General features: G+C 41.7%; 1 protein-coding gene across 2 annotated transcripts in view; it reads right to left on the reverse strand.

The window, feature by feature from the left end:
- Nucleotides 1-25,838, reverse strand: part of LOC132782086 (myosin-11) — a 72,890-nt gene that overhangs the window by 44,821 nt on the left and 2,231 nt on the right. Inside the window, exons 2-7 of one of the 2 annotated variants that reach the window (XM_067460966.1) lie at nt 20,036-20,399; nt 15,672-15,828; nt 9,181-9,208; nt 4,266-4,368; nt 3,429-3,449; nt 261-353 (exon numbers count right to left, since the gene is read on the reverse strand). In XM_067460966.1, the coding sequence (XP_067317067.1) occupies nt 261-353; nt 3,429-3,449; nt 4,266-4,368; nt 9,181-9,208; nt 15,672-15,828; nt 20,036-20,380 (747 nt within the window). In that variant the 5' untranslated portion in view covers nt 20,381-20,399. The remainder of the gene's footprint in view (nt 1-260; nt 354-3,428; nt 3,450-4,265; nt 4,369-9,180; nt 9,209-15,671; nt 15,829-20,035; nt 20,400-25,838) is intronic. The other variant, XM_067460967.1, reaches the window with a different exon arrangement.

A 25,838-nucleotide genomic window follows, 5' to 3' on the forward strand; every position in this document is an offset into this window, starting at 1 on the left:
TTTTTCTGTATGGGTTAAGTCAGCGATTACACTGTTCTCTCATTCATCTGGCCAGATGAATAAAAACCTTTGTTATTTCCTTCAAACCCGGTCATGTTTTTCCCAGCATTCAAAGTAGCATGGTGTGCCGGCAACATACCTACACTGCCCCTGTTGGCAGATAGCTGATTTCGGTAACAAAAGTAAGGCAACAGCAACAAAAGCAGTAGCAACAGCAACATATAATCATCCCATTTTTGCCCAGAATTTATGCAACTTACGAATCGGGAAGAATTGTCATTTTTCACCGTTTTGGCATTCCCAAAAGCTTCCAGGATAGGATTTGCTTGGAGCAGCTGCTTCTCCAATTCGCCCTGGAAAGAAATTGTAAAAGTTAGGATCTTTGACGACAAAAACAAATGGACATTTTACTTACCTGGAAAGTAATTCCTTTGCAACTTTTTTGGGGGGGCATTTCATGGCAAGCTTCATTTGGTTTTGGTCATTTTGTTCACTCAAAGATATCTGGGGTTTTGCAGGAAAGGAGGCTGAAGCATTTTTTTTTATTTTGCAAGAAAATGAGGATGAACAATTAGGGCAGGAAGTCGGTTTTGTATGAAATGGAAGCACAAAGCAGCTTCTTTCGCATCAATTAATAAGGTTAAAAGGCGGGGCTTTTCTAAAGTTGGAGATGATCCATGACTTATTTCTACATTAAAAGTTTTCAATCCTGTGCAAAACCATGCACACGCAAGCCATGCAAAACAATAGGAGAAGCACCCATCAACCTTTCAGGGTCATTATATGGCGTACAAATCCAATGGCAATGTTGAATCTATAAAGATGGATCTACTTTGTCGGATTAACACAGTTTGATACTACTTGAACTACCCTGGCTCCATGCAATGGAGTTGCGGTTTTGCAAGCTTTTCTTGAGCCTCCTCTGCCAAAGGATTTATTTCCAGTTAAACTATACTACTCTGAATCTCCTTGTGGAGAGAAAAAGCAGGGTATAAATAAACACAACAACAACAACAACAACAACAATATCCATCCTAGTGGACCAAATGGGGCCTTTCCCAGGAATATTGCTGAATATTTTTCCCTCAACTATATGATAATAATGATGCTGATGATGAGAATTTTTTTATGTCAGGAGCGACTTGAGAAACTGCAAGTTGTTTCTGGTGTGAGAGAATTGGCTGTCTGCAAGGATGATGTCCAGGGGACACCCGGATGTTTTGATGTTTTATCACCCTTGTGGGAGGCTTCTCTCATGCCCCCGCAATGGGGAGCTGGAGCTGACAGAGGGAGCTCATCTGCGCTCTCCCTGGATTCTAACCTGTGACCTGTCGGTCTTCAGTCCTGCCGGCGCAAGGGTTTAACCCATGATGAGAGGCAGGTGGGTTATCATCATCATCATCATCACTACTACTACTACTACTTTTACTGGTATTACTACTACTACTATAACAATTATTGTTACTACTATTACTACTGCTGTTATTATTACTATTATCATTATTATACTTTGCAGCATGACAACTTCTAATCTGCTTTTCATTGGTGGATTTTAACTTGTATTTTAACTCTGTGTATCTTGTTATATGTCTTTTACTAGTATATTATGTCTTGTTTTAATGATGTTGCATCCCGCTTCAAACTGGAGGGAGAGGTGGGTAATAAATACATTATTAGTAGTAGTAATGCTAGTAGTAGTAGTATTACTACCACTATCTCTATTATTATTACTATTACTACTACTACTACTATTATTATTAGTGTTGTTGTTGTTGTTGTGACAAATGCATGAGCACCACATCTGGGTGTCTCTTTATTTCTCCAAAATATAACTCCAAAGTGAGGAAGTATCTTGGAAATGCATCTTGGGAAGACAAAGGGTCAACTCTCCATTGCAGAGTCCCATTTTCTGGACCGTTGTCCACTTCTTCCACTTGAGACTCGCTTGTGGAAAGGGTTGAATGTTGCATTAACATACCATTTGCCATATGTGCATGCCATTGTATTGAGAGGGACATGCAGATAGAAGGATGAGCCATTGGGGAAAAGGAAGGAATGGCATGCAAAGAAGAGCAAGAGGGCAACAGTGTCCATTGACTCCCACATGGTTTCATCCCCTCTTCAGGCATCTCTCCTTTTCCCAGGAAGTTCCTTTTCTGGTGCAGTTACAACAGGCCCAAGGCTGTATGGTGCCCTCCTTCCAGGGCTCAGTCAGAATGTGGAAGAGCATCTCTTGGGACCCTCAGCTTGGGCACTGCTCTCTAGAACAGAGTTTTCCAAACTTTCTATGCTTTTGAGACAATGCCTTGTTTTGCAATACGGTCATTTATTTGGTTTCACTAGCAAATTGGAGGTTACACCAACCCCTTAGAGGACTTTCATATTCTATCTGTCTGTCTGTCTGTCTGTCTATCTATCTATCTATCTATCTATCTATCTATCATCTATCTATCTATCTATCTATCTATCATCATATGTATTATGTATACGATCTGGCTAGATGGCTTTGACTGTGTCTTTCTTGCCCAAACGAAGGGGGTGGACAAGATGCCCTTTGGGAGCCTTTTCTAGTGGCACCTCCTTTTCTGGAAGTGTTTGAACTGAGGCCGGATGGCTGTCTGTTAGGAGGGTTTTGACTATGTTGTCATGCCCAACTGAAGGGGGTGGACTAGATACCCTTTGGGGGCCTCTACCAGTGGAGCTTCCTTCTCTGGAAGTGTTTGAACTGAGGCTGGATGGCTATCTGTCAGGAGAGTTTTGACTATGTCATCATGCCCAACTGAAGGGGATGGACTAAATGCCCTCTGGGGGCCTCTTCCAGTGGTGCCTCCTTTTCTGGAAATGTTTGAACTGAGGCTGGATGGATATCTATTGGGAGGATGTTGACTGTGTTGTCATGTCCAACTGAAGGGAATGGACTAGATGCCCTTTGAGAGTCTCTTCCAGTGGAGCCTCCTGCTCTGGAAGTGTTTGAACTGAGGCTGGATGGCTATCTGTTGGGAGGGTTTTGACTGTGTCCTCATGGCCAACTGAAGGGGGTGGACTAGATACCCTTTTGGGGGCTATTCCAGTGGAGCCTCCTTCTCTGGAAGTGTTTGAAGCTGGATAGCTGTCTGTTGGGGAGTTTTGACTGTTTTTTTGTGCCCAACTGAAGGGGGTGGACTAGATGCCCTTTGGGGATACATAGTTTGGAAAGCTCTGCTCCAGGGGATTCTGGTTGCTGCAGTCCACCTCAAAAAAAATCTCTCCACCAGCTCTGCAGAAACAACCATTGGGGTGAAGTCTTTTGTTGATGTGTGAAGTGCAACAATTCCATGCAGACCTACAGTCGGTGAGTTGTTGTCGTCGGTTTTTGCACACTACACACACATGTACACACACGCGCGCGCACACTACACACACACACTTGGCAAACCCAGATTACTCACGTAAGCAAAAGATGGCCCTTGCTGCGGTCAAACAACACGGCATAAGAGAACGGTCAGTTAGCATCACCCAGCAGACCCCAATCAATAGATATATGTATATATTACTTTCCTAGAAAAGCGCCCCCATTACAGTACTGAATGCAAAATGCTTTTGTGTTTGGAACCCAGTTGGTAGCAAATGGGATCAGATGAGGACAAAAGCAAAAGACAGTCCTTACTATAATAATAATAATAATAATGCTAAGACTTTATTTATATTCCCCCTTATCTCCCAAGGCAGATTCCAACTAACAAAAAAGCAAACATTCAATGCCTTAATATAACAACAAATACAAACATAAAAGCGCAAAATAATAGAGTCAAGTTAGACACCCCAAATATATATATATATATATATATATATATATATATATATATATATAATTTTCAATAACATTTTGAACAGAGTGCACAATTGATCCCACTGAATGCAAAATCCTTTTGCGCTTGGAATCCAGTTTGCAGCAAATAGGGTCAGATGATGACAAAATAAGGGGAAAGAGTGAGAAACAGGGGTATTTCAAAAGCAGCTAGGAAAGTGGATGCATCACTCTTAAGATGCAATTCCTTCCAATCCTTGGAGCCACTTATGGAAAGCTATGCGTCCCTCCCTCCTCCTTCTGCATCTGACGCCAAACAAAGAGGCCGCTTTTCCATAAACAGGAGAGAGATGCGAAGGGAAACGTCAGCTCTTTGGCAAAAGGGAGGACTGATGAATAACAACTGCAGGGAGGTGCCAATGGCCGGAGGAAGAATTCAATTAATAATAATTAACATTGAAATGAATGTTTTAAATACCGTGATGCTGGTGTCCTTCTTGCCCTTGTGGGAGGAAGCCACCACGGCCAAATACTGAATGACCTTCTTGGTGTTTTCTGTTTTGCCGGCACCGGATTCCCCTCTGAGGAGGAAAGGACAAATAATAATAATAACAACAACAACAACAACAACAACAACCAATGCAATCAAAGCCAGAATTGAAAAGTCGACAACAGATCCTAAATGTAGACTCTGCAAGGAAGCAGACTAAACAATAGATCACATCCTCAGCTGCTGCAAAAAGATCGTGCAGACAGACTACAAGCAGAGGCACAACACCGTTGCTCAGATGATTCATTGGAACTTGTGCCACAAAGACCATCTGCCTGCAACAAAGAACTGGTGGGATCACAAGCTGGAAAAAATTACAGAGAATGAGCACGCCAAACTCCTCTGGGACTTCCAGATTCAGACAGATAGAGTTTTGGAGCATAATCCTCCTGACCTCACAATCGTGTTAAAAAACAAAGTATGGATTGTTGATGTCGCAATCCCAGGTGACCGCAGAATTGAAGAGAAACAACTGGAAAAGCTGACACGATATGAGGATTTAAAGTCGAACTGCAAAGACTCTAGCACAAGCCAGTCAAGGTGGTCCCAGGGGTGATTGGCACACTGGGTGCAGTGCCTAAAGACCTTGGCCTGCACTTAAACACAATCGGCACTGACAAAATTACCATCTGCCAGCTGCAGAAGGCCACCTTACTGGGACCTGCACGCTTTATACGCCGATACATCACACAGTCCTAGACACTTAGGAAGTGTCCAACATGTGATCTAATACAACAGCCAGCAGAGTGACTTTGTTTGCTGTGTTGTTGTTCATTCGTTCAGTCGTCTCCGACTCTTCGTGACCTCATGGACCAGCCCACGCCAGAGCTCCCTGTCGGCCGTCACCACCCCCAGCTCCTTCAAGGTCAGTCCAGTCACTTCAAGGATGCCATCCATCCATCTTGCCCTTGGTCGGCCCCTCTTCCTTTTGCCTTCCACTTTCCCCAGCATAATTGTCTTTTCTAGGCTTTCCTGTCTCCTCATGATGTGGCCAAAGTACTTCAACTTTGTCTCTAGTATCCTTCCCTCCAATGAGCAGTCGGGCTTTATTTCCTGGAGGATGGACTGGTTGGATCTTCTCGCAGTCCAAGGCACTCTCAGAACTTTCCTCCAACACCACAGTTCAAAAGCATCGATCTTCCTTCGCTCAGCCTTCCCTAAGGTCCAGCTCTCACATCCGTAGGTTACTACGGGGAATACCATGGCTTTGACTAGGCGGATCTTTGTTGCCAGTCTGATGTCTTTACTATTTTAACGAGACTGGACATTGCTCTCCTCCCAAGAAGGAAGCGTCTTCTGATTTCCTGGCCACAGTCTGCATCTGCAGTAATCTTTGCGCCTAGAAATACAAAGTCTGTCACGGCCTCCACATTTTCTCCCTCTATTTTCCAGTTGTCAATCATTTTTGTTGCCATAATCTTGGTTTTTTTGATGTTTAGCTGCAACCCAGCTTTTGCGCTTTCTTCTTTCACCTTGCTGTGTACTAATATTTTTGTGTTTCAAATAATAATAATAATAATAATAATAAGGTAATAATAATATAATAGTAGTAGGAGCCCCCGGTGGTTCAGTGGGTTAAACTGCTGGGATGCCGAACCTGCTGGTCAAAAGGTCAACGGTTCAAATCTGGGAGCAGGGTGAGCTCCTGATGTTAGCCCCAGCTTCTGCCAATCTAGCAGTTGGAAAACATGCAAATGTGAGGAGATCAATAGGTACCGCTTCTGCAAGAAGGTAATGGCGCTCCATGCAATCATGCTGGCCACATGACCTTGGAGGTGTCTATGGACAACACCAGCTCTTCAGCCTAGATGAGCACCACCCCCCAGATTTGGACTTGACTAGACTTAATGTCAGGGGAAATCTTTACCTTTACATAATAATAGTAATAGTAATAACACCAATACTACTACTAATAATAATACCAATAATAATAATAATAATAATAATAGGAAGGGAATAATAATATTAGTAGTAATAATAATATCAGTAATAATAATAGCACTGGTTATAATAATAATACCAATAATAATAATAATAATAATAGATTCTTGTGGGTTTTTTCGGGATATAGGGCCATGTTCTAGAGGCATTTCTCCTGACATTTCGCCTGCATCTATGGCAAGCATTCTTAGAGGATAGATGCAGGCGAAACGTCAGGAGAAATGCCTCTAGAACATGGCCCTATAGCCCGAAAAAACCCACAAGAACCTAGTGATTCCAGCCATGAAAGCGTTCGACAATACAATAATAATAATAATAATAATAATAATAGCAATAATAATTATAATGGTGATAACAATAACAACAACAACAATAATAGTGTAATAATAATAATATCATTACCAAGATACCACCATGAAAGGAAGGTAGCATGCCAAAATTTACCCATTGAGCAACACCAGACCATAATGGCCTCTGAAAGACACTTCTAAACCCGCTTTGGATTTTAATTTAAACTTTAAAGAAGTTTCGACACCACTGAGCCCCAATTTGGGCAGATTCAGGACCACGGAGAGCTCCATTTATGTTCATACAAACCTCCCCCAAAAGATTAAACTCTGACCATTTGAAAACAATTGGAAAAAGGAGGATGATAAAGGATGAATGGTCCAGTCAGGACAGCTGGAAAGCATTGGGAATATCTCTTTGGAGGATTCTCTTCTTCAAAGCCGGGCAGATCTAAGACCCCGGATCTGGGGCAACATTTCCAAGTCAACCATCTTCTCGAAAGACGGCTATTTCGTAAAGAAGGAGAGAGGTGGGAGATGTGGGGAGAAGTTTCCTCTGGGTTTGTAACCTTGCCCTAATTTGGAGGGGCCTTCTTCTCTGGAGAAAGAGGCATGAAATAACAATAATAATAATAATAAATGGGGGGCAAAGGAGGGAGGCACTGCTTTGGGATCTTCCTGGGCCTTAAAAGGCCAAAAGACCATTTCGCTTCTTCTGTGTTTTACGGTTTCCGTCCTCCTTCGACTGATAAAAGGAATTAATTCTAATGAAGTGTCCTGGGAATGGTTCCAGGCCAAACAGGCGGACCTGGAGGAATGTTTGCGCAAAAGACCTTTCAATATAATCTCCTCGTTGCTCTCCGTTTTTCCTTTCCTGGAAGCAGGGAAGAAGGTCCCTTATTTTAGCATGAAACGGGGAAAGTGTTGATTTTGGAAGGTCCTGGGTTTGAATTTCTCCTTGGTCCAGAAAGGCCGTTTTCTCAGCTGATGATAGGAAAGATCCCATTGAAAGTAGATTAAATGGATCAATGGTCAAACCTTTGCAAAGTTCATTTGGTCAAGCGACTGCTAGAATGGGTCAAATTCCAATGTGGGCATGTTGGGCAATCCAATTATCTGGGAATCTATATAATTAATCATCATAACTAATTGATACAATTAATGATCTAGGTTAATTAATTATAATTAATTATCCAGGTTTACAGCAAATTGGATTGCCACAATTAATAATCATAATTAAGAAATGTAATGAATCATCATTATTAATTGGCGTGATTAATTATCATAATTAACACAATTAATTATCATTGTTAACACAATTAACACAATGAATTATCATTATTAACACAATTAATTATCATTATTAATTAACACAATTAATTACAATAAACAATCAATTATCAAAATCAATTATGTCAGTTAATCACTATAATTAATTGACAACACTATAAAATTGATTATAATTATTATTATAATAATTACTTATCATAATTCATGTTAATTAATTGTTTACAAAATAACCATTTCGAAATCAATTATCTCTGCTAATTAATGATAATTAATTATCTAGGTTCCCAGATAACTGGATTGCCAAAATTAATAATCATAATTAAGTCATGCAATTAATGATCATAATTAATTGGCATAATTAAGCAACATAATTAATTAGGACAATTAATTTGTGTGATTAATTATCATAATTAATTAACACAATTTTCCTTATTAATTATTATTAAAACAGTTATAATAAATAGTTAAGCAATTATCAAAATTAATTTGATAATCACTATAGCTAATTGACATAATTATAATAATTATTTAATTAATTATTATAAGAATTATCATAATTTATATTAATTAATCATTTTTGAAATAGTTATTTATGAGACGAGGAGGAGCCTGAAGCTTGAGTGTTGGACTACAGTTCCCAAAGATCTGGGTTTTTGCTCAGCCCTGGAAACCCAGTGGCTGGCATTGGGCAAGTCACACTCTCTCAGCCTCAAAGACAAAAAGAAATCTTATGAAAGACAGGTTTGCCTTTAGGTGAACACATGTCAAAAATGAAGGCGCATAGCAAGAAGAAAAATTATGTCTTTGACAAACGCCTATTTCTTGCTTGGAACTTGGCAACGTCTTCCTTCTGATAAATTGAAATCCAATATTTCCTTCCAGCTGAGTTTGCAAGGCGATCTTTTGGCCTTTCCTTTCCAGGGGGAATTGCAAACGGAGAACTCAAACGCACATTTTTAAAAATAAAAATCTTATTTTTAGTGCATGTTTTGCCTTCTCTCTGACGGCATTGTAAACAGACTGGACTCTCCAAGGGCCCTTTCATTTGAGACAATTATAGCACTTAGTATTTTAACTGGCAGGGTCATCTTGGGATTTGTAGTTTAGGAAGGAGAACATGGAACTCTAAGCCAAAAGGTTCTAGAGCGCATCACCAAACCTCAAATCCTAGGGTTCTAAAGGATGGCTAGGTTATTCATGTGAGTCTTGATCAAGAGAGAAAAGCGGAGTAAAAATGACAACAATAACAACAACAGCCAAGTAGAGAGGAGAAGAAGAAAAGGAGGAAGGAAGAATAGAAGAAAGGAAGGAAGGGATTTACTCACGTGCAAAGGATGGACTGATCCTCTCGATCTATGGATAAAAATAGGGGAAAAAACATTGTATTAAATCTGAGAAGTTTTACCTTAGAGGACATTATCTGAAATATACAGTCTTTGCGCTTCTTATGCAAGTCCAACAACATAGAAAGGGTTCCCAAAGGCTATCTAGTCCAACACACAACTGAGACCAGAATCAGAAGGATACATGCTTTAGAAGAATGGAAACAAAGATTAGATGGGCATCTGTTAGGAGGGCTTGGATGAGGTCTCCCTGGATGGCACAATGGAGTTGGACTAGGTGACATTTGGGGACGCTATCCTTCTATGATAGAATTGAATAGACAGCCTCAGAAGGTAATGGACTCTTCCTCTTAGGAGGGCCTTCAACTGAGGTTGGATGGACATCTGTCAGGAGGGCTTGAATTGGGTCTTCCTGCATAGACTGGTTGGCCTTTAGGGGGCCCATTCAAATCTAGTGGATTATGGACCCTTGGTAATGCAGTGGGTTAGATCACTGAGCTGCTGAAAGGTCAGCGATTTGAACCTGGAGAGTTGGGTGAGCTCCCATTGTTAGCCCCAGCTTCTGCCAACCTAGCAATTCAATAACACACAAATGTGAGAAGATCAATGGGTAACGCTCTGAAGGAAAGGTAACGGTGCTCCATGCAGTCATGCTGGCCACATGACCTTGGAGATGTGTATGGACAACGCCGGCTCTTTGGCTTAGAAATGGAGATGAGCGTCACCCCCCAGAGCTGGACATGACTTACTTTACCTTTTATTGACTTCTTTGGAGGGAGGGGGATATTTATTTATTTAAACATCTTTATTCAGAGGTTGGATGGTTGTATTCTAGGTATGCTTTAGTTGTGGATTCCTATCTGGCAGAGAGGGTCAGACTAAATGGTCTTTGGGGTTCCCTTCCAACTGTAGTGGATTTTGGCCTTGGAAGGAAATGGGTTCTCCTTCGTTGGAGATCTTTATATAGAGGTTGGATGGGTTACTCTTCAGGAGGGTTTGGATTGGGTCTTCCTGTGTGGACTAGATGACCTTTGGGGTTCCCATTCAGCCCAATAATTCTATGTTCGTCTACACATCAGAATCCAGTTTAGGAGCTGGTGTCTCTTCTGCTTCGTGGCAGCCCTATCTGCAGAGGCCAGTGGCTGAGAGCGGGCAGCTTGACCATAAAAGGAGAAACCCTTCCATCCTTGCAGCTGGGCATCCCTCCCTCCCAAATACTATTAGATCTGGATCGAGGGAGGGAAAACAGACCAAGATTTCTCTCCGCTATTTTTTTAATCCTATAGCAATCCCCAGAAAGGGATAAAAATGCTGGGAGTCAATGGGAAAGAAGACTAGGACTCAAAGCCACGGGGTCCCCCAACGCCATCTAGTCCAGCCCACAACTGAGACAGGATTCCAAAAGGTTTAGAGAACAATGGAAACCAAGAGTCATTAGGAAGAACTGAACTTGTCCATTCTGGAAGGGGTCCCCAAAGACCATCTAGTCTGACCCACAACTGAGACAGGAATCCAAAGGATGAATCCTTTAGAGAAGAATGGAAACTAAGAGTCATTGGGAAGGAAGAACTGAATTTGTCCATTCTGTAAGGCCCCCCCCCCCCAAAGGCCATCTAGTCCAACCAAGAACTGAGACAGGTATCCAAAGGACAAATCCTTTAGAGAAGAATGGAAACTAATAGTCATTGGTAAAGAAGAATTGAACTCGTCTATCCTGGAAGGCCCCCCAAAGAATGGAAACCAAGAGTCAACTGGTCCATCCTGAAAGGCCATCTAGTCCAACCCACAACTGAGAAGGATAAGCTTTTGAGAGAAGAATGGAAACTAAGAGTCATTGGCAAGGAAGAACTGAACTTGTTCATTCTGGAAGGGGCCCCCAAAGGCCATCTAGTCCAACCCACAACTGAGACAGGAATCCAAAGGATGAATCCTTTAGAGAAGAATGGAAACTAAGAGTCATTGGGAAAGAAGAATTGAACTCGTCTATCCTGGAAGCCCCCACCCCTCCAAGAATGGAAACCAAGAGTCAAGTGGTCCATCCTGGAAGGGTCCCCCAAAGGTCATCTAGTCCAAGTCACAACTGAGACAGGAATCAGAAGGATAAGTTCTTGAGAGAAGAATGGAAACTAAGATTCACTGAGAAGGAAGACTGAAATTCAAGACCCAGGAACACACCTCTGGAAGGGGTCCCCAAAGGTCATCTAGTCCAACCCACAACTGAGACAAGAATCAGAATAAATCCTTTAGAGAAGAATAGAAATCGGGAAATCATTAGGAAGGAAGACTTGAACCTAAAACCATGGAACACCTCTGGAAGGAGCCCCCAAAGGCCATCTAGTCCAACCCACAGACAGGAATCAGAAGGATAAGTCCTTGAAAATAATGCAAACCTTTCTATCAATCTCTCTCTCTCTCTCTCTCTCTGTTTTGGAGAGGTTCAGATTTGGAGATACAACCAGTTGACTTATATTCATTTATTTATGTTAAAATAAGTAGAAGCCAATAACTTGTTGGATAGACAACAGAAGAAACTATAGCAAAACCAACAAAAGGAAAGCAGGAAATCTTTTCAAAACTCATTTATGTCTATACGTCTGGCCCAAAGGGTCAAGGAAAAGGAAGATGAGAATATGGTTTGAGGTGTGGACTGTGGCTCTGGGTTCAAATCCCAATGCAGTCCAGGAAACCCAATGGAGTCACACACTCTCAGCCTCAGAGTAGGGCCAGGCAAACGCTCCCCGGACAAACCTTGCCAAGAAAATCCAGGATCCATTCTGTGGTGGATGATGGATACTAGAAGGTGACGCAATGAATGCAATGTTCTGGGTTTGTATCCACATTTTATGGGTGCTATACACCGTTCTCAGTTCTAAACTTCTTCACAAAATAAGACATCTATCCACAACTGAAAGGAGCTTGTGGTGGAGGCTTCTTCCTTGGAGGTTTTTAAATAGAGGCTGGATGGCCATCTGTCAAGAGGGCTTTCATTGTGCTTTTCTTGCATGAAGGCAGATGGGGTTGGACTGGATGGCCTTTGGGATCTCTTCCAATTATAGTATTCTGTGGTTCTATATCATCACCATCATCATCACCATCATCATCATCATTTTAAAGCAGAGGCAGATGGCCATCTGTCAGGAGGGCTTTGATTGTGCTTTTCCTGCATGAAGGCAGATTGGGTTGGACCAGAGAGCCTTTGAGGTCTCTTCCAACTCTAGTATTGTGATTCTATATCATCATCATCATCATCATCATCATTTTAAAGCAGAGGCAGATGACCATCTGTCAGGAGGGCTTTGATTGTGCTTTTCCTGCACGAAGGCAGTTGGGGTTGGCCTTGTTTTTAATTAGGAGACATAAATTATTATGTTTTTATTACTCTTGTTATGGTTTTATATCATGTTTAATGTTTTAAATGTTTTATGATGTTCTTGGGCATGGAATTGTTGCCTCTGTAAACCGTCCTGTGTCGCCCGAAAGGCTGAGAAGGGCGGTATACAAATATAGTAAATAAACAAACAAATAAATTTGGGGACCCTTCCAACTCTAGGATTCTATGGTTGTATATCATCATCATCATTTTAAAGCAGAGGCAGATGGCCATCTGTCAGGAGGGCTTTGATTGTGCTTTTCCTGCACAAAAGCAGATGGGGTTGGACTGGATGGCCTTTAGGAACCCTTCCAACTCTAGGATTCTATGGTTCTATAGCAACATCATCATCATTATTATTTTAAAGCGAAAGCAGGATAGCCACCTGTCGGGAGGGCATGATTGTGCTCTTCTTGAATGGAAGAAGGGTTGGACTGGATGGCCTTTGGGGCGCCTTTCAACTCTAGGATTCTATGGTTCTATAATATTATTATTATGGCATTTTTAATTATCATCATCATTTTAAAGCAGAGGCTGGATGGCCATCTGTTGAGGGAGCTTTGATAGTGCTTTTCCTGCACAATGGCAGAAGAGGTTTGGACTGGATAGCCAAACTCTAGATTCTATGATTCGTTGTTGTTGTTGGATTGCTGTGAGTTTTCCGGACTGTCTGGTCATGTTACAGAAGCGTTCTCTCCTGACGTTTCACCCACATCTATGGCCATGTCCCAGAAGCATCCTCTCCTAACGTTTCACCCACATCTATGGCCATGTTCCAGAAGCATTCTCTCCTGACGTTTCACCCACATCTATGGCAGGCATCCTCAGGGGTTGTGAGGTATTATTTTGAAGCAGAGGCTGGATGACCTTTGGGGGTCTCTGAAGTCAGAAAGGGGTTGTATTGGATTGGGTCTTTCCCAATTTTATGGAAGAGGGAACCCATGGGCCCCGAATCGCATCATTTGGCAGCAAAGAGGGGGCAGCCAAATCTGTGATGATCCCATGCTTTCCTTCCAAGAGTGAAAATGCAGCAGGAAATCTCCCATTATAATCTGTGACGGAGGGAGGGCTGGACGGATGGGATCCAGAGAGATGTCAGGGATCCCGTCCAGGAGGGATCTGCAGAGCCTCAGGCTCCAGACGTCAATGGGAGCCCTTCTCCATGCCCCTATTTGCCCAAAGTATTTGCTCCGCATCGGACCGCACTCCTGGGTCGTTGGCACCGAAGCGGGAGAGAAACAGCCCTTGCCCTTTTTGAGTCAGATCCTGGCTGCAAAAGGCGGCAAAGGATTCCTAGGAATGTCCCTACATTCCGCTGTTGTTCTCGTTGTGGGTTTCCAAGACGTTTCCCGCTAATGGAGACCATACAATGGGGTTTCCTGGGGCTGAGAGAGTGGGACTCAATGGCATTTCCAGGGGATGAGAGCCAAAAAAAAAGGTATGCATTGCAGTTGGTGCCTGCTTATAATTCCTTCTTTGAGAACAAAGTGTTAGGACGCCAACGGAAAACACTTTCCAACAAAGGATTCTTCCAGGCAGGAAGCAGCCAGGCTTTGAAGCTGCAAGGCTATTCAATGCTAATCAAGGTGGCCAATGGCAACATTTATACCTGCCTCCAACAAACAAGAGTTTTTTCTCCCATCCTGGGCATTCCACAGATATATGAAGCCCACTTGCCTAGTTTCCAACAGACGGCCATAGAGGTGGGTGAAACATCAGGAGAGAATGCTTCTGGAGCATGGCCAGACAGCCTGGAAAACTCACAGCAAACCAAGAAAAGAAAACCTTGGGATGGATCTCTGCTATAGATTGAATGCACTTTGATTGCTTTGGTGCAATGCTATGGAATCACAAGGCCTTGATTCTTCTTTTTCAAAGGATGCTGATGCCTCAGCAAACTACAAATCCCAGCATCCTATAGCATTGAGCCATTAAAGCAGAAATGAGGTCCCTTAAAGAGGAGCTCCTGAAGCAGTTTCCCCTTTTGCTTTGATTCAGCACTATGATGAACGAATCTAATGCGCACCTTAATTATGAAGAGGTTTTTTTCGTGTCAGGAGTGACTTGAGAAACTGCAAGTCGCTTCTGGTGTGAGAGAATTGGCTGTCTGCAAGGAAGTTGCTCAGGGGACTCCTGGATATTTTACCATCCTGTGGGAGGCTTCTCTCATGTTCACGCATGGGAAGCTGGAGCTGACAGACAGGAGCTCAACCTGCTCCCCGGATTTGAGCCACCAACCTTTCGGTCAGCAGTCCTGCCGGCACAAGGGTTTAACCGGTTGCGTCGCCGGGGACTCCTATGAAGAGGTAATTCAGCATTTATGACCCAGGAACAAAAACCGTTTTACATAGTGTAATAATATTATAATTTACTCAAATCTAATGCTCACCTTTTTGTGGGGCTGAATTATGAAGAGGTAATTCAACCTGCCAAAAGGTGAGCATTAGATTTGAGTAAATATGGTATTATTGAGGTAAAGTAAGGTAAAGGGTTTACCCTGACATTAAGTCCAGTCATGTCCAACTCTGGGGGGTGGTGGTGGTGCTCATCTCCATTTCTAAGCCGAAGAGCCAGCGTTGTCCATAGACACCTTCTAAGGTCATGTGGCCAGCATGATTGCATGGAGTATCGTTACATTCCCACCAGAGCAGTACCTATTGATCTACTCACATTTGCATATTTTTGAACTGCTAGGTTGGCAGAAGCTGGGGCTAACACCGGAAACTCACCCTGCTTCCCGGATTCGAACCACCGACCTTTCAGTCAGCAAGTTCAGCAGTTCAGCAGTTTAACCCATTGCGCTATCAGTATTATTACATCATGTAAAACGTTTTTGTTCCTGGGTCATAAATGTCATTTCCTAATTGGGTCTATCATAAAACGTGGAAAATGTTGATTAAACTGGCAGAACTTTGTCTTTGCAGCACATTTTGCTATAGTTTCTCAATGGAGTCTCAAAAACTAAGTTTCAGGAGGAGAACAACTACTTTCAAAGTAACTTCTGCACAATTAAACAGTAAAACAACACTTCCAAATCAGGAAATTGACATTTTTTCACATCTTGTTGCATAGTGTTGTTATTGTTGTTATTGTTATTCCCGACCTTGCAGCATGCTCCGGTAGGCTGTGTCGGCAATGGCGTAGATGTGGGGAGGCATCTCGTGCCGCTTCTTGCCTTTGTACATGTCCACGATCTTCTCCGAATATATGGGCAGCTGCTTGTAAGGGTTGACCACCACGCAGAAGAGGCCTGAATATGTCTGGAAGGAAGGACGGAGGAAACAAACCCAGCAAGTTATATCCCTTCTTCCTTTCGGTGGCTCCCCTTAAGACAGTGGTTCTCAACCTTCCTAATGCCGCAACCCCTTAGTACAGGTCCTCATGTTGTGGTGACCCCCAACCATAATGTTATTTTCATTGCTACTTCACAACTGTAATTTTGCTCCTGTTATGAATCGTAATCTAAATATCTGATATGCAGGATGTATTTTACTGGACCAAATTTGGCACAAATACCCAATACGCCCAAATTTGAATACTGGTGAGGTTGGGGGTGATTGATTTTGTCATTTGGTAATGCTGGAGTTGCTGGGATTTATGGTTCACCTAAAATCAAAGAGCCTTCTGAACTCCACCAATGATGGAATTGAATCAAACTGGGCACACAAAATTCCCATGACCAAAAGAAAATACTGAGAAGGTCTGGTGGACACTGACCTTGAGTTTTTTGGAGTTGTAGTTCACCTACTTCCAGAGAACACTGTGGACTCAAGCAATGATTGATCTGGATCAAACTTGGCACAAATATTCAATATGCCCAAATGTGAACACTGGTAGAGTTTGGAGAAAATAGACCTTGCCATTAGGGAGTTGTAATTGTTGGGATTTATAGTTCACCCACAATGAAATAGCATTCTGAACCCCACCGACGGAATTGGACCAAACTTTCCACACAGAAGCCCCATGATCAACAGAAAATACTATGTTTTCTGATGGTCGTTGGCGACCCTTCTAACGCCCCCTCGCGACCACCACAGGGGTCCCGACCCCCAGGGTGAGAAACACTGCCTTAAAACATTTCAAAACCCCAATTTCTCTCTCCCCACCCCAAAAGTGCTTGGAAACATTACTTTTTTGGTCTACAGCTCCCAACATTCCTGCCCCTCAATATGGAATGAATGCAGTTTGACCCCACCTGAACTACCATGGCTTGATGCTATGCGATGCTGGGACTTGTAGTTTGACAAGGTTTCAAAGTGCATTTACACTGTAAAATTAATTCAGTTTGGCACCACTTGAACTACATTGCTTTGATGCTACGGGATACTGGGACTTGTAGTTTGACAATGCCTCAAAGTGCATCTACACTGAAAAATTAATTCGAGTTGGCATCACTTGAACTACATTGCTTCAATGCTATGGGATGTTGGGACTTATAGTTTGACAAAGCCTCAGGGTGCATGTACACTGTAAGATTAATTCTGTTTGGCACCACTTGGACTACATTGCTTTGATGCTATGGGATGCTGGGACTTGTAGTTTGACAAAGCTTCAAGGTGCATCTACACTGTAAGATTACTTCAGTTTGATGCAACTTGAACTACGTTGCTTCAATGCTATGGGATGCTGGGACTTGTAGTTTGACAAGGCCTCAAAGTGTATCTACACTTAGGGCCATGAGTCACCCTAAAGGGCTGAGAATGGCGGTTAATAAATGCATCAAATAAATAAATAAATAAATAAATACACTGCAAAATTAATTCGATTTGGCGCCACTCAAACTATGTTGCTTCAATGCTATGTGATGCTGGAACTTATAGTTTGACAAGACCTTAAGGTGCATCTACATTGTAAAATTACTTCAGTTTGGTGCCACTTGACTATGTTGCTTTGATGCTTTGGAATGCTGGGATTTGTACTTTCACAAGGCCTCAAAATGCACCTACACTATAAAATTAATTCAGTTTGGCACCACTTGAACCACAATGGCTCGAAGCTACGGGATGCTGGGTCTCGTAGTTTGCCAAGGCCTCGAGGTACATCATCCACTATAGAACAAATGCAGTCTGACATCACTTTAAATGCTGCGGACTGCTGGGAGTTGTCGTTCAGTGATGTACCAAACCTCTTTAGACAGACAGTGCTAAGGTCCTTGGAAAACTATAACTTCCAGGAACCCACAGTATTCAAAGTGGTGTCAAACTGCATTCATTCTCTTTAATCAAGACCCAAAGATGGATGGGAACTGCACCACACAGCCCATTTATTTGGAGAGATATAATCCCAGCATCCTTTACCTCTAGGCATGCAAGCAGGGGATGCTGGGACTTGCAGTCAAGGAAAAGTTATTGAGGCCTCATTCTCTGCTGATAGGATTGCAAACCCTTCTCAGATGCAACAACAGCATGCTTTTAAGAAAGCGGAGCATATGTTTGCAAAACACTTTTTTTACCATATTAGGAGCCTGCACCCAAAGGCAGGGCTTTATATGGCATGGAGCAGAGGCAAGGAAATCCACAGGGAAAACAACCCTTGGAAAGAGAATCCTGGTCATTTATTTTTGGACAGCAGCTCTCATGGTTTGGGGGTTCTGGGCTTTGCAGTCCCAAGAGAAGGGACGGCCACAGGATTCTGGGATTCGCAGTCCAAAAAAAGCACAGCTGCATTGCAAAAAAGGCAAGGGTTTGGGATGAACTGGCATTAATTCTACAGTGCAGATGCACCCGGGGGGTATTTTCTTCAAACTTGCATATTAAGCGAAAGCAGCTATTCATAACAACACTCTCACGGCATACACTGTTGTTATTGTTGCTGTTGTTGTTAGCATAGTCATCATCACCCTGCTTGCACCCAGATGTGGTCAAAATGGCAAAATATATATCCATACAGAAGAAAAGAGAAGCTAGGAAAAGTTGCCGTACTTTGTTTCTATCTGAGCCATCTTAGGGCTGCATCTACACCATAAAATTAATGCATTTTTAGCACACCTTGAACTGGCATTGCTCAATGCTAGAGGATCCTGAGAGAGGCAGCTTTGCAAGGGGCTGCAAGGAGAGGCGGGTAATAAAACTATCACTATCACCATCACCATCATCATCAAAGGGAGCTGGTGCTTCTCTAAGCCACAGCTCCTTCTACATTATTATTATTATTATTATTATTATTATTATTATTATTATTAGTTGTCCCCTGCCAAACATTGCTGTGGCGCAGTCTGTGTATGTGTTTTGTGTGTGTATATGTGTGTGCGTATATATTTGTGTATATGTGTATATATGTGTGCTTGAATTATATATATATATATGGTTTTGCTCATGCGTTGTAATGTTGTGTGTATATATGTGTGTATATGTGTATATATTTGTGTATTTCTGTGTTTATATGTGTATATGTATACTGTGCATGTGTATGAGCTTGGGTATATGCATATATGTGTGTATATATATATGTGTGTGTGTGTGTGTGTATGTGTATATGTGTGTGTGCTTGCATATATATGTGTGTGTCTTCATGTGTGTTTGTGTATATGTGTACGAACGTATGTGTATATGTATATATGGTTTATTTTGGGGGTTTTTAAAGTCCTTTTTGCTGGGTTTTTTGTGTGTGTTTTATAGGTGATGGCCACTCGTTGGCCTGATAGGTGTATTGTGTCCAAATTTGGTGTCAATTCGTCCAGTGATTTTTGAGTTATGTTAATCCCACAAATGAAAATTAGATTATTATATAGATTATTATTATTATTATTATTATTATTATTATTATTATTATTTTGAGAGAATTGATTAATGAATAAATGGAGTTTTGTTATATTATTATTATTATTATTATTATTATTATTATTATTAGAGTGAGGAATGGTTAATGCCTGCAGGGACTGGGGTTTCCTAATTATTATTATTAAGGGATGGTTAATGTAGGCATGGACTGGGGTTTCATTATTATTATCATTATTACTATTATTATTATTAAGGGCTGGTTAAAACACTTTCACTGCAAGGTGCAGCAGAGAGGCAAAGGAAGTGCTCCAACAACCAGACACCTTTCTCCACTAGAGGGCAGTCAATATGAGAGTAAGTTTAGTGCCTCTCCACTGCTGTGTATAGCTTCTCATCAAAGGGGTGTGGCTTTGGGGTCAAGGGGTGGATCCAGCCAGTTCCCACCTCCCACAGGACAACCTCTTATTGCAACTCATTCATCCCCCATAGGCTCTCCAATGCAAGTCTATGGCCAACCTCTTGTGGGAGATTGACCATGGAGTGGCACTGGAGGACAAAGGGATTCTGTAGGCATTATGAGATCCTCCACTGTGACTCTATAGAGTTGGCCATAGACTTGCATTGGAGGACTCTGGGCTTCTTAGAGGGAGCCCTCTTCTTGGCTTTTGCAGGTCCTCTGCTTGGCCATGAGTGTTGTGCTGGAAGACCTGGAGGTAACTAAGGGTCCCAAATGGTGGCATTTACGTACATAGATGAGTCCAGAGAAGTATCTCTCGCGCAGGTTGTGGAGAACGGAAGCCTCATTGAGACAGGTGAGCTCAGCCATGTCCTCCACCTTGGAGAACTTGGGGGGGTTCATCTTCTGGATGTCATCCTTGGCGAAGGTGGCCTTGCGCCCGTTCTCGGTGAGCTCCACCAGCACCTCATCGCCCTTCTCCTCCTTGATGCTGGCCGCCTCGAAGCCATGCTTCTCGGAAGGGACCCAGACCAGGCGCTTGGCCGACCAGTCCGCCTGTGCCACCGTCCCTCCCAGAGGGTCCTTGTCCACAAAGAGGAACTTCTCATCCTCGCTCAGGGGGCCTTTCTGGGCCATGGCCGGGGTCAAAGGGTACCTAGGAGAAAGACAGACAGGTTCAGTAGGGGACAGGCTTGGGGTCAATCACGATGGGGACACGTTGGCCAAGATATCAACTCCTAAGAGCCGAGCCAGGTTTATCAATACATGAAATCGAAGAACAGCTGTGCCGGATGCATCAATACATGAACTCTAATAGCTACACCAGGTTTATCAATACTTGAAGTATAATCACAGCTGTGCTAGACTGATCAATACATGAACTCTTAAGAGTTGGGCCAGACTTGTAAATACATCGATTGAAGAACAGCTGTGCCAGATTGATTAATACCTGGAAGTTAATCAATGCTATGCCAAATTGATCAATATGTGAGATCTAATAGCTACACTAGGTTTGTCAATCCATGAAGTCTAATCACAGCTGGCCAGATTGATTAATACCTGGAAGCTAATCATCGCTGTCCTAAATTGATTGACACATGACATATATCAGCTGTGCCAGACTTATCAATACATGAGATCTAATAAGTGCTGTGCTGGATTTATCAGTACCTGGAAGCTAATCATCACTGTGCCAAAGTGATCAATACATGATCTTTAAAAGCTATGCTAAGTTTATCAATACATTAAATCTAATCACAGCTGGGCCAAATTGATTGATACCTGGAAGCCAATAACTGTTGTGTCAATTTATCAGTACATGAAATCTATCAGCTCTGCCAGACTTATCAATATGTGAGGGCTCATGACTGTGCCAAATTGATCAATATGTGAGATCTAACAGCTATGCCAGACTGATCAATGCATGAGATCTCAGAACAGCTGTGCCAGATTGATCAATAACTGGAAGCTAATCATCACTATGCCAAATTGCTCAATACATGAGATCTAATAGCTATATTAGGTTTATCAATACATGAGGTCTAATCATAGCTGTGGCAGATTGATCAGGACCTGAAAGTGAATCGTGGCAGTGACAAATTAATACATGAGATCTAATCACAGCTGAGTCAGATTGATCAATACATGCACCATAATAGATGTGCCAGACTTATCAATATGTGAGTTCTAATGGTTGCTGATTGATCAAGACAGAAACCCTAATCATGGCTGTGCCATTCTTATCAACACATGAAAGCTATTAATCGCTGTGCCAAATTGATAAATTCCTGGAAGTTAATAACAGCTTTGCCAAATTGATCAATACATGAAATCTAATAGTGGTGCCAGATGTATCAATATGCAAAATATGTTAATAGTTGTGCCAAACTGATTGATGCATTATCTCTAATCACAGCTATGCTCAATTGATCAATTGATCAGCACCTTCCTGTTGTCTTTGCTGGAGCAACATCCGAATTTTTATTTATTGATTAATCTAGTATCATTATCATCATCTATATGTCTTATCATCAGAATCTAATGGGGAAAATAGGAAGGCAGGTAATTTGTGTGGCTTGTTGCTGCCAAACTGGGCTCGTTGGAAGGTGTGCAAATCCAGCCCTGACACAAACCATCTGGTGACATCACATTTGCAAGTGATAAAGTGCAAATAAAAGGCACAAAGGGGTTGTTGACAGCCCCAATTTGTTTCAGGGTGCAAAATGGGAAGGCTGGTTCCATAGACTTGGAAGGAGATTGATGGCTGAGGCTAATCTCCCTCTGCTTCCTTATCAATCGGATGTCAGCAGTGGCAGTGTGGAAGGAAACAGGGCCTCGCACACTTCGCACAAGTGTGCAAATGATATTGAATTAGCAACCCATGCTGGTTTTTTGTCCAGACTTCAGAGAAGCTATCCAAAGCTATAAACACCATGTTCCTATATTTTGGCAGCTGCAGCGTGCAAGGAAACGAGGCATCACAATCTTCGCACGAGGACTTAACAGTCCTTGCATAAACCTGCCTGTAATATTGAGTAAAGAATCCATTCTACTCCAGACTTCCGAGCAGTTATCCAAGGCTATAAACACTATGGAAAGATACTTCAAACTTTGGGTGGCAGTGTGCAAGGAAACAGGGCCTTGTACTCTTTGTACGAGGTTGCACAAGTGTGCTCCTAAAACTGAGGAAGGAATCAGTTCTGGATTCTGGTCCAAACTTATGGAAGCTAGTTATAAACACCATGGAAAGCTGCTTTACATTTTGGATATCAACAGCTGCAGTGTGCAAAGGAATGGACCCTCGCACACTTCGCACAAGTGTGCCCATAATATTGAACGAGGACTCCTTGCTGGCTTTGGGTCCAAATTTCAGAGAAGCTACCCAAAGCCATGGATTCATTTTGGGATTTTCCATCACCTTGGAGAACTCCTTTAAAGATTGAATGTCGCAGCTACAGTGTGCAAGACAATAGGGCCTTTCACGCCTTGCACGAGAGCCCCCTTCCACTTGTGTGACAGCCCTTAGCACAAGTAAACCCACAAAGTTGAGTAAAGGATTCCATGCTGGATTCAGGAGAAGTTCACCAAACCTGAAAATCTGTTTGGGAACTTCCATTATCTTGGGAACCTCCTTTAAAGTTCGGACTAAAACCCGGAGTGGGTTATTTGTGTTGTTCCCCATGCCATTTAATTGCAAAAGCAATTCGTTCCAATGCCCAGGCTCTTTAACTATGAAAGCCTTCTGATGTTAACCGAACCGAGACTTTATTATCCTTTTTAATTTTCCCAATTAGGTATATTTTCCTGGGATACAAAGAGCCAGAGCTGCAGATTTAGGGGAAGAAAGAGGCCCCTTTTGACCTTCTTTTAAGCTTTGCTCAATGTCCTTTGCAGACCTTTGCTGTTTGCACGGAGAAGCCCCAAAGGCTGCCATATATGGCCATGTTCGCCTCCTTACTCTCCGACCGGCCAAAAAGGAAGAAAAGGGAAAACTCCAGCGATAAGCACTTCAAAACAAAGACCTTTTAGGGAATAAGGCACAGCTTCTTTGCTTTGGAGTAGCAGAGGCTGTTTATGGCTCTGCATGCATCTGCATTGGGGAGTTAATGCAGTTTAGCACCTCTTCGATCAATGCTATGGAGTCCTGGGAGCTGTAGTTTGATCGGGTATTCAGGAGGCATCCACACTGTAGGATTTAATGGAGTTTGGTACCACTTTGGCTGCTGCAGTTCAATACAATGGAGAGTTTGGCTTCTTGGGCAGAGAAGGCTGGAGGCCTTGGGAAACTACGTCTCCCAGGATCCCACTGCATGGTGCCATTGCAGCCAAAGTGGTGCCAAACTGCATTAAATCCTACAGCCAAATGATGCTCTCCTAAAAAGTCCCCATTCGTTGCCATGCAGAACATTATGCATAAATAGCCATTAAGGTGAGAAAATAATATTGAAATGATGCAAGTGATACTTAAACAGTGTATTAAAAAAGATGCATCACTTTTTTCATATTTTTGTGGGCATCATTTTGGAAGAAAATGGTTTATTGACCATTAAAGGATCATCTGAAATGATTGCTTATGAATGATTAAAGGATCAATTGCAATGGTTGTTTATTGACCATTAAATGACTGATTGCAATGGTCGTTTATTGACAATTAAATGATCGATTGCAATGCAAGGATCAATTGCAATAATTGTTTATTGACCATTAAGGGATCAACTGCAATGGTTGCCAATTAACCATTAAAGGATCAGTTACAATGGCTATTTATTGGCCAAGAAAGGATCAATTGCAATGGTTGCTTATTGACCATTAAATGATCAACTACAATGGTTGCTTATCAACCATTAAAGGATCAATTGCAATAGTTGTTTATTGGCCATTAAAGGATCGATTTCAATGCAAGGATTGATTACAATAATTGTTTATTGACCATTAAAGGATCAATTACAATGGCTGTTTTTTGGTCATTAAAGGATCAATTGCAATGGTTGTTTATTGACCATTAAATGATCAACTACAATGGTTGCTTATCGACCATTAAAGGATCAATTGCAGTGGTTGCTTAATTGACCATTAAAGGGCCAATTGCAATGGTTGTTTATTGGCCATTAAAGGATCTATTTCAATGCAAGGATCTATTACAATAATTGTTTATTGACCATGAAAGGATCAATTACAATGGCTGTTTTTTGGTCATTAAAGGATCAATTGCAATGGTTGCTTATTGACCATTAAACGGTCAACTGCAATGGTTGCTTATCGACCATTAAAGGACCAATTGCAATGCCTCTTTATTGGCCATTAAAGGATCAATTTCAATGCAAGGATCAATTGCAATCATTGTTTATTGACCATTAAAGGAAGAAAAAAGTTTGCAAAAAAGAAGGCATTTTGGGAAGTTGTTCCAGATATGAACTGATCGGGAATTAGCAGGATAGCATTCCACTAAACTCTATGCCAATGCAAAACCCAAGTTTCATAAAGGACAAAAAGCCCAGAGGAGAAGATCTCTGGAGTTCCCATCATCCACTAGAATCCATTGACCGCAAACTGCACAATTTCTCTGCTGCCATCTGCTGCCTCTTTGCTTCAATCTAATAGAATTAAATAAATTCAGAATAAGAGTCCAGCTCTTTATTTGGAGAGGTTTGCCTTTCCGCCAGATGGCTTTAAAGGAACGACTGCAAAAAGGGAAACTTTTTCTTGCAGCAATTCGAGTTGATGAAGGCAGCTTTGGAGATGTTGTCTATTAATTAATTGTCTATAAAGATTGGAGATTCATGCTCAAAATTGGCAGCTCATCTGTAAATCGTTGAATACATTTTCAAATGTGAAAAAATGCCCCCAGGTAAGTCTTCCTCTTAATATAATAGCATATTTATTCCTAATATTCCAGCATATTATTTTGAAGAAGTATATTATTATTTGTATGAAATAATACTATTCTTAAGATTTTTGCATATTTATTCATTTTTAAGCAAAATTCCAGCTTCTTGAAGTCACAATTTAAATACAACTTTGCAATATTTTGCATTTTAATTTATAAATAAAGAAAACAGCATGGGTATAGCTGGGCCAAGAATCCTGGGTTCAAAACCTATTCCTAGTTATGGAAACCCATTGGGAAAGTCACATTCTCTCAGCCTTAGAACAAACCCCGCCAAGAAACAAGTCAACTTGAAGACATAGCACAATAAGACACACCTGGGACGCTTTGGCGCTGCTGCTTATTGACCATTGAGGCGTCCGTTACATTGCAACAATCAATTGCAATGATTGTTTATTGATTGTTAAAAGACCAATTGCAATGTAAGGATCAGTTGCAATTACTGTTTATTGACCATTGGAGGATTGATTGCTATGGCTGTTTATTGACCATTAAAAGGTCAATTGTAATGAAAGGACTGATTACAATTGCTGTTTATTGACCACTAAAGGATAAATTGCAATGATTGTTTATTGACCACTAAAAGATCAATAGCAGTGGTTGTTTATCGACCACTAAAGAATCGATAGCAATGGTTGTTTATTGACCATTAAAGGATTGATTACAATGGCAGTTTATTGACCATTAAAGGATTGATTGCAATGAAAG

The sequence above is a fragment of the Anolis sagrei genome, chromosome X, assembly GCF_037176765.1.
Source record: "Anolis sagrei isolate rAnoSag1 chromosome X, rAnoSag1.mat, whole genome shotgun sequence".
NCBI classification, from domain to species: Eukaryota; Metazoa; Chordata; class Lepidosauria; order Squamata; family Dactyloidae; genus Anolis; species Anolis sagrei.